General features: G+C 49.2%; 1 protein-coding gene across 1 annotated transcript; it reads left to right on the top strand.

Moving 5' to 3' along the window:
- Positions 1-606: 606 nt before the first annotated feature.
- Positions 607-8,589, top strand: LOC119921657 (olfactory receptor 10-like). Its single transcript, XM_038741745.1, has 4 exons — positions 607-688; positions 924-1,015; positions 6,479-6,510; positions 8,106-8,589. Exons 1-4 carry the CDS (start codon positions 607-609, stop codon positions 8,587-8,589), a joined length of 690 nt encoding a protein of 229 aa, XP_038597673.1.
- Positions 8,590-9,413: the final 824 nt, after the last annotated feature.

The following is a 9,413-nucleotide window of genomic DNA, read 5'->3' as shown; positions in this document are numbered from 1 at the left end:
AATAATAATAATGATATTTGTTAAGCACGAACTAAGTGGTAAGCATTGTAGTAAATTATTCAGGCTGGTCATTGATCTCACAGTCTAAATACGAGGTAGAACAGGGACTGAATCCCCATTTTGCAAATGTGGGAACTGAGGTCCAGAGAAGTGAAGTGTCTTGTCCAAGGTCACACAGCAGGTAAATGACAGAGTGGGGATTAAAATCCAGTTCCTCTGATTTCCAGGTCCGACCTCTTTCCTCTTAGTTGCGCTGCTTCTCAAATGATGTGGAATTAAATGACTACAACCCTTGCAGATATTTGCAAATGGAATAGACACCTAGGAGTCAGGAATGGTTTCTTTGCTGGCCTGAACAGAGGCAGGTGAACTGAGGGAGATGAACATCATCATCCGCTTGTAGTTATCCTAGTGCTTAATATCGTGCTTGGTACATACTAAGAACTTAACAAACACCACAATAAAACCAAAACTCTGATATTTCCCTCCAATCCAAAGATTTCCTCCTCCTCTGTGAACCTTTCTCTGAATTATTATTCTCGTCCCTAATTGAAGCTACTTCTCTTTTCTAAATATCTTTAGGCAGTCAATGTCAATTCCCAGAAAATGGCCAATGTAACCCTGACGACAGAATTCCTCCTTCTGAGATTCTCGGAGGTTCGGGAGCTGCATCTGGTCCACACCGCGTGTTCATCCTGGTCTACCTGGCGGACCTAACAGGGAATCTCCTCATCGTGGCCTTCACCGCCCTCGACCTGCGCCTCCACACACCCATGTACTTCTTCCTCAAACCCTGTGCGTCCTCGACCTCTACCTCATCTCCATCAGGGTCCTCAAGTCCATCCACAACTCCTTGACCAATAATAACTCCATCTCCTTCCTAGGCTGCATTGCTCCGCTCTTTCTGTGGATCTTGCTTGCAGTTGCTGAGTATTTCCTCCTCACGGCCATCTCCTATCACCGCTATGCCACCATCTGCATCCCCTTGCGCCACGACGTCATCATGGACCGAGGGGCCTGTGGGAAGACGGCCGCCGCCTCCTGGCTCAGCGGAGGACAGATTGGGGTTTTGCTATCAGCTTCGACCTTCTCTATGTCCTTCTGCGGGTACAACGTCGTCCCCCAGTTCTTCTGTGACACCCAAATCTACATCTCTGCCCCTGTTCTCTCTCCCTCCCTTCAGGCTAGTGTCTCCTCCTGCCTTCCGGACATCTCCATCTGGATGTCTGCTAGCCTTCTAAAACTCAGTATGTCCAAGACTGAACTCCTTATCTTCCCTCCCAAACCCTGTCCTCTCCCTGACTTTCCTGTCACTGTAGGCGGCACTACCATTCTTCCCATCTCACAAGCTCACAAACCTGGTGTCATCCTCGACTCCACTCTCTCGTTCACCCCTCACATCCAATCCGTCACCAAAACCTGCCGGGCCACCTCCATAAGATCGCCAAGATCCGCCCTCTCCTCTCCGTCCAAACTGCTACCTTGCTGGTTCAATCTCTCATCCTATACCGACTGGATTACTGCATCAGCCTTCTCTCTGATCTCCCATCCTCCTGTCTCTCCCCACTTCATTCTATACTTCACGCTGATGCCTGGATCATTTCTGTGCATAAACGCTCTGGGCATGTTACTCGCCTCCTCAAAAATCTCCAGTGGCTGCCAGTCAACCTCTGTAACAAGCACAAACTGCTCACTCCTCAGTCCACACACCTCACTCCTCAAAAACTCCTCACTCACAGCTTCCAGGTTCTCCATCACCTCGCCCCCTCCTACCTCACCTCCCTTCTCTCCTTCTACAGCCAGTCCACACCCTCCACTCCTCTGCTGCTAAACGTCTCACTGTACATTGTCCTCACCTGTCCCGCCGTCGACTCCCGGCCCACGTGCTCTCCCTGGCCTGGCATGCCCTCCCTCCACACATCCACCAAGCTTGCTCTCTCCCTCCCTTCAAAGCCTTGTTGAGAGCTCACCCCTTCCAAGATGCCTTCCCAGACTGAACCCCCTTTTTCCTCTCCTCCTCCCCATCCCCCCAGCCCTACCCCCTTCCCCTCCCTACAGCACCTGTATATATGTTTGTGCAGATTTATTACTGTATTTATTTTACTTGTACATAGCTACTATTCTATGTATTTTGTTAATGATGTGCATCTAGCTTTATTTCTATTTATTCTGACGACTTGACACCTGTGCACATGTTTTGTTTTGTTGTCTGTCTCCCCCTTCTAGATGGTGAGCCCGTTGTTGGGTGGGGACCGTCTCTATACGTTGCCAACCTGTACTTCCCAAGCGCTTAGTACAGTACTCTGCACACAGTAAGCGCTCAATAACTACGACTGAATGAATAAATACCGATCTGCTGAAGATCTCCTGCTCCGAGGACCACGTCGCCATGAACATGGGCATGACCACAAGGGTTGTGTTAGCCGTCGTCTGCTTCATGCTCATCATCGTCTCGTACATCCACATTTTCTGGGCCGTGCTGAGGATGTCGGCCACCGAGGGCTGGGCCAAAGCCTTCTCCACCTGCCTGCCCCACATTGATTTTTTCTCTACCGGGACTTTTGCCTACCTCTAACCGTTCTCGGACTCCCCCTCAACACTGGTACTGCTGCCGTGCTGCCGTGCGGTGCCCCACACCCTCAACCCATTCTCATCTATAGCCTGAGGAAGAAAGATGTTAAATCTGCCCTGGGGAGGGTCCTAAACGGTGCACTTTCCCAGCTCCCTCTCTGTTACAAAACGTTTGCTTCTCCGTGCCAATGATCCCAGCCATTTTAAGAGGTATTGTTCACGGATTTGTCCAGATTTACAGCCGTCCTCTGGATCTAAAGACAGGAAGGTTTTCCTGTGTGTGCTGCTGTGGCTGAGAAGGCCCTTCTTCATGATCATAAGTTATAGATCTTTCGTTGATCCCTCTTAGATTTGCACGGGAGAAATACACGACACCCAGTAAGCACTCAATAAATCCGATGGATTGAATGAATGAATATTTCCTTCCTGATCCACTCTTTCCTAGCAACCACCTGCACATGACAGTCCCCTCAGATGTTTAAAAATGAACACCGCTAGTCTGAATATCAATAAACCAATCAGTAGGATTTATTGAGTGATTACTCTGTGGAGAACACTGTACTATACTAACACTATACTATACTAAGCTCATGGAAAAGTATTATAGAGTTGGTCGGCGTGAGCCCTGCTCCCAAAGAGTTTATAATCTAGTGGTGGACCTAAGAACTAAAATAAAATGCAGGTTTGGAGAAGCAATAATGATAAGTATATAAGAACAATGAGGAAGATAGTATCCAAGTGCTTGATTGATTGATTGATTAGGATAACAGGGAAGTACAGATGTGGTAGTTGGGGTAGGGGAGGGGCAGACAAAAGAGAGTGTGTAGGAAAGCAACTGGTAATGAAAGAGATGAGAATAATCAATCAATCAATCGTATTTATTGAGCACTTACTGTGTGCAGAGCACTGTACTAAGCGCTTGGGAAGTACAAGTTGGCAACATATAGAGACAGTCCCTACCCATCAATGGGCGCACAGTCTAGAAGGGGGAGACAGAGAACAAAACCAAACATATTAACAAAATAAAATAAATAGATTAGATATGTACAAGCAAAATAAATAAATAACTAAATAGAGTAATAAATATGTACAAACATATGTACATATATACAAGTGCTGTGGGGAAGGGAAGGAGGTAAGACAGGGTTGGAGAGGGGGACGAGGGGGAGAGAAAGGAGGGGGCTCAGTCTGGGAAGGCCTCCTGGAGGAGGTGAGCTCTCAGTTGGGCCTTGAAGGGAGGAAGAGAGCTATCTTGGTGGATGGGCAGTGGGAGGGCATTCTAGGACAGGGGGATGACGTGGGCCTGGGGTCGACGGCAGGACAGGCGAGAACGAGGCACGGTGAGGAGATTAGCGGCAGAGGAGTGGAGGGTGCGGGCTGGGCTGTAGAAGGAGAGAAGGGAGGTGACGTCGGAGGGGGCGAGGTGATGGAGAGCCTTGAAGCCGAGGGTGAGGAGTTTCTGCCTGATGCGCAGATTGATTGTTAGCCACTGGAAATTTTTGAGGAGGGGAGTAACATGCCCAGAGCGTTTCTGGACCAAGACAATCCGGGCAGCAGCATGAAGTATGGATTGAAGTGGGGAGAGACACGAGGATGGGAGACCAGAGAGAAGGCTGATTCAGTAGTCCAGACGGGATAGGATGAGAGCTTGAACGAGCAGGGTAGCGGTTTGGATGGAGAGGAAAGGGTGGATCTTGGCAATGTTGCGGAGCTGAGACCGGCAGGTTTTGGTGACAGCTTGGATGTGAGGGGTGAATGAGAGATCGGAGTCGAGGACGACACCAAGGTTGCGGGCTTGTGAGACGGGAAGGATGGTGGTGCCGTCAACAGTGATGGGAAAGTCAGGGAGAGGGCAGGGTTTGGGAGGGAAGACAAGGAGTTCAGTCTCGGGCATGTTAAGTCAATCAATCAATCAATCAATCGTATTTATTGAGCGCTTGCTATGTGCAGAGCACTGTACTAAGCGCTTGGGAAGTACAAATTGGCATCACATAGAGACAGTCCCTACCCAACAGTGGGCTCACAGTCTAAAAGGGGGAGACAGAGAACAGAACCAAACATACCAACAAAATAAAATAAGTAGGATAGAAATGTACAAGTAAAATAAATAAATAAATAAATAAATAAATAAATAGAGTAATAAATATGTACAACCATATATACATATATACAGGTGCTGTGGGGAAGGGAAGGAGGTAAGACGGGGGATGGAGAGGGGGACGAGGGGGAGAGGAAAGAAAGGGCTCAGTCTGGGAAGGCCTCCTGGAGGAGGTGAGCTCTCAGCAGGGCCTTGAAGGGAGGAAGAGACCTAGCTTGGCGGATGGGCAAAGGGAGGGCATTCCAGGCCCGGGGGATGACGTGGGCCGGGGGTCGATGGCAGGACAGGCGAGAACGCGGTACAGTGAGGAGATCAGTGGTGGAGGAGCGGAGGGTGAGGGCTGGGCAGTAGAAGGAGAGAAGGGAGGTGAGGTAGGAGGGGGCGAGGTGATGGAGAGTCTTGAAGCCCAGGGTGAGGAGTTTCTGCCTGATGCGCAGATTGATCGGTAGCCATTGGAGGTTTTTGAGGAGGGGAGTAATATGTCCAGAGCGTTTCTGGACAAAGATAATCCGGGCAGCAGCATGAAGTATGGATTGAAGTGGAGAGAGACACGAGGATGGGAGACCAGAGAGAAGGCTAGTGCAGTAGTCCAGACGGGATACGATGAGAGCTTGAATTAGCAGGGTAGCGGTTTGGATGGAGAGGAAAGGGCGGATCTTGGCAATGTTGCAGAGCTGAGACAGGCAGGTTTTGGTGACGGCTTGGAGGTGAGGGGTGAATGAGAGAGCGGGGTCGAGGATGACACCAAGGTTGCGGGCTTGTGAGACAGGAAGGATGGTAGTGCCGTCAACAGAGATGGGAAAGTCAGGGAGAGGACAAGGTTTGGGAGGGAAGACAAGGAGCTCAGTCTTCGACATGTTGAGCTTTAGGTGGCGGGCGGACATCCAGATGGAGATGTCCTGAAGGCCGGAGGAGATGCGAGCCTGGAGGGAGGGGGAGAGAGCAGGGGCAGAGATGTAGATCTGGGTGTCATCAGCGTAGAGATGATAGTTGAAGCCGTGGGAGCGAATGAGGTCACCAAGGGAGTGAGTGTAGATTGAGAACAGAAGGGGACCAAGCACTGAACCTTGGGGAACCCCCACAGTAAGAGGATGGGAGGGGGAGGAGGAGCCTGCAAAAGAGACTGAGAAAGAACGACCGGAGAGATAAGAGGAGAACCAGGAGAGGACGGAGTCTGTGAAGCCAAGGTCAGATAACGTGTTGAGGAGAAGGGGGTGGTCCACAGTGTCACCGTGAGAATAGGTCACCGTGAGCAGATTAAATTGAGAGTAATAAAGTGTTGTTGTTGGGATGTAGTGGGGGAGGCAGAGGATGAATTGTGGAGAAAGAACCGATTGAGTGCCCTAAGCTAATGTTCCTGTCGACAGGAATGGACTGCCAATGAGAAGTTTACAGGGGTGAAGAGATATATGCAATACGATGTTTTAGAAAAATGATACAGGCGACAGGGTTTACTATGAACTGGAGAGGAGAGAGACTGGTGGAATGGAGGTCGGCGAGGAGGCTGATGCAGTAGTCGAGAGGGGACATGATGAGTGCTTGCACCAGCATAAAGCCAGTTTGGATGGAGAAGGAAGGACAGATTACGGAGATGCTATGGGGGAAGGATTGGGAGGGGAGAGAGAGAAAGAGAGAGAGAGAGAGAGATTGGGAGGAAATCAGTCAACCAGTCAGTGAAGAAGGGGACCCAGGACTGAACCTTGAGGGACTCCCAACGTTACATGATGGGAGGCCGAGGAGGACCCAGCCAGCAAAGTTGGAGAAGAATTGAGGGGCGGGGGGACTGAGGATTTTTTTCCACTTTCCCAGCTTCCTCCCTCGGACATGGCTGATGTCATCAGGTCAGTGATAGACATCCCATGAAAACAGCTGGTAAGCTTGGGACCCCAGCCTCATTATTCTACTCATGGAGAAGCAGCGTGGCTTAGTGGAACGATCACGGACATGGGAGTCAGAGTTCTAGGGTTCTTTATCCCGGCTCTGCCACTTATCAGCTGTGTGACTTTGGGCAAGTCAATTAACTTCTCTGGGCCTCAGTTGCCTCATCTTGAAAATGGGCATGAAGATTGTGAGACCCACGTGGGACAACCCAATTACCTTTTATCTACCCCAGAGCTTAGAACAGTGCTTGGCACATAGTAAGCGCTTAACAAATACTACCCTTATCATTATTATTATCAGTTATCATTCAGGTCCACCTGTGGGGTGATCATTAGTCCGTTGACGTCATTTCAGGAAGGAGTCCCAGAGTGGGAACCAGATTCATTCATTCATTCAATCGTATTTATTAAGTGCTTACTGTGTGCAGAGCACTGTACTAAGCGCTTGGGAAATACAAGTTGGCAACATATAGAGACGGTCCCTAGCCAACAACGGGCTCACAGTCTAGAAGGGGGAGACAGACAACAAAACATATTAACAAAATAAAATAAATAGAATAAATATGCACAAGTAAAATAAATAAAAATTAGAGCAATCAATATGTACAAACATATATATATATATATATACACAGGTGCTGTGGGGAAGGGAAGGAGGTAAGGCGTGGGATGGGGAGGGGGAAGGGGGAGAGAAAAGAGGGGGCTCAGTCTGGGAAGGCCTCCTGGAGGAGGTGAACTCTCAGTAGGGTGCTTTGAACCACATGGGAATAGGTAGTAATTTAGGTTGTGAGTGCCGGGACCACAGACAGCCTATCGTCTGGGCCTTTCAAAATTCCCAACGGTCACCTGTCTCAGTGAAGCCCCGGGCCCCTCCTCCCACAGGGGATCCCCCAGGAAATAACCCCGCTATCGTCTGACGGGACGGCGCAGCCAGATGGAGAGCCGAGACAGGGAGGGAGGATCCTAACACCTCTCATCCTTCGTCAAGACCTTTCTGTCACCTCCACCCGCGTCCAGGACGGACGAGATGGAGTGAGCCTCTCTCTCAGCAGAGGTCGATGCTCCCCAGCCCGGTGACTCCGGAGAGGAGCAGGGGATAGGTGAGGGACAGGGAAGGGAAATGTCAATATAAGGCCAGGATATAACAGGGAATTTCCCGTTCTTCCTTAATAATAATAATTGTGCTATTTGTTAAGCGCTTACCATGTGCTTACCATGTACCATGAGCCATACTCAGTGCTGGAGAAGATATGATATAATCAGACTGGACACTGTCCCTGTCCCACATGGGCCTCATCGTCCTAATTTCCATTTTACACATGAGGAAACCAAGGAACAGAAAAGTTAAATGACTTGTCCAAAGTCGCCCAGCAAGTAAGTTGCAGCCGGGATTACGACCAAGGTCTCCTAGACTCCCAGGAACATCCTCTTTCCACTAGGCTGTGCTGCTTCTCCAATTATGTAGAATTATGTGACCAAAATCCTGGCAGATGCTTGCAAATGGAATAGACTTCTAGGACTCAGGAATGGTTACCCCTTTCTCTCAAATTTTCTAGGGGAATACCACAAATGAGGCCACCGTCATCTTCTGCCTGCTTCTGTGGACATTGGAGACTTCCCCACTTCCTCTGTGAGATGCCCACCAAGCTCAAGCTGGCATATGTGGACGTCTGGCCCAATGAGATTCGGCTCTTAGTGGGCACTTTCGTCCTGATTCTCCTGCCCTTGAGCCTGATCACAGTTTCCTATGGATCCATTGCCAGGGCCATGCTGAGGATCAAGTCACCTCGGGTCCGGAGGAAGTCCCTGGGCACCTGTGGATGCCACCTCCTGGTGGTCACTCCCTTTTACGGGTCCAACATGGTGGTCTGCATCGGGCCCAACAGCTCCTTTTCTGGGACTTTCGACACGTTTCTGACCCTCTTCTACACCCTGATCACCCCCACCCTCAACCCGCTCATCTACACCCTGAGTAACAAGGACGTGAAGGGGGCAGGGAGAAGGATTCTGGGAAAAGACCAGAGTTCAGAAAAGGGCTAACATCTTGAATCAAATTGTTCTAGAGTTCTTCAGAAGGGCGGGAAATGTAGCAGCTAAAACAGACAACTCTCCACCGAAGGGAAATAGATATCTGGACAAAAATCAGGTAATGAACATAATTGTGGTATTTGATAAGGACTTACCATGTGCGTAGCACTGAACTAAGTGCTGGGTTAGGTGCAAGATAAGCAGGTCCCACGTGGGGCTCAGAATATAAGTAAGAGGAAGAACAGGTATCGAGGGAACTGAGGCGCCGAGAAGTTAAGTGAGTTGCCTAAGGTCACACTGCCAGTAAGTGGCAGAGCCAGGATTAGAACTCAGGTCTTCTGGCTCCCAGGCCCATGGACTCTCCACTAGGGCAAGTTACTTCTCTAAAATACCCACGGGGGCACACATCCATGGAATCCTAAGCTTCATATCCTGAATAACACTCAGAGACATATGTATCCATTGATGAGATACTCTATTCTACAGAATGTGTGTTAATCAACTTTCCCACCTTCACTATGATTAATGCCTGCTTTCTCGTTTAGACTGCAAGCTCCTTGTGGGCAGAAAACCTGTCTGTTATATTGCATTCTCTCAAGTGCTTAGTACAGTGCTTTGCACACAGTTATCATTCAATAAATACCACTGATGGATACATTAATGTCTGTCTCCCCCTTTGGATTGTATGCTTGGTGTGGGCAGGGAATATGTCTACCAACTTTGTTTTATTGTATTCTCCCAAGCTCTTAGTACAATGTTCTGCACACAGTAAACGCTCAACAAATACCAATGATAGATTGACTGATGTCTGTTTTCCCCTCTAGGCTGTGAGCTCC

This window comes from Tachyglossus aculeatus (assembly GCF_015852505.1).
Source record: "Tachyglossus aculeatus isolate mTacAcu1 chromosome 12 unlocalized genomic scaffold, mTacAcu1.pri SUPER_6_unloc_4, whole genome shotgun sequence".
Classification (NCBI taxonomy): domain Eukaryota; kingdom Metazoa; phylum Chordata; class Mammalia; order Monotremata; family Tachyglossidae; genus Tachyglossus; species Tachyglossus aculeatus.
Note: the sequence above shows the minus strand (reverse complement) of the source record. Positions and strands in the feature narration are given on the sequence as shown.

Bases quoted from the DNA above. Each gene is read 5' to 3' on its own strand.
- LOC119921657 (XM_038741745.1), top strand. From the start codon at position 607: ATGGCCAATGTAACCCTGACGACAGAATTCCTCCTTCTGAGATTCTCG. The intron at 689-923 runs GTTCATCCTGGT...TCTTGCTTGCAG, and splicing joins GCATCTGGTCCACACCGCGT to TTGCTGAGTATTTCCTCCTC. The intron at 1,016-6,478 runs GCCTGTGGGAAG...CCACTTTCCCAG, and splicing joins ACGTCATCATGGACCGAGGG to CTTCCTCCCTCGGACATGGC.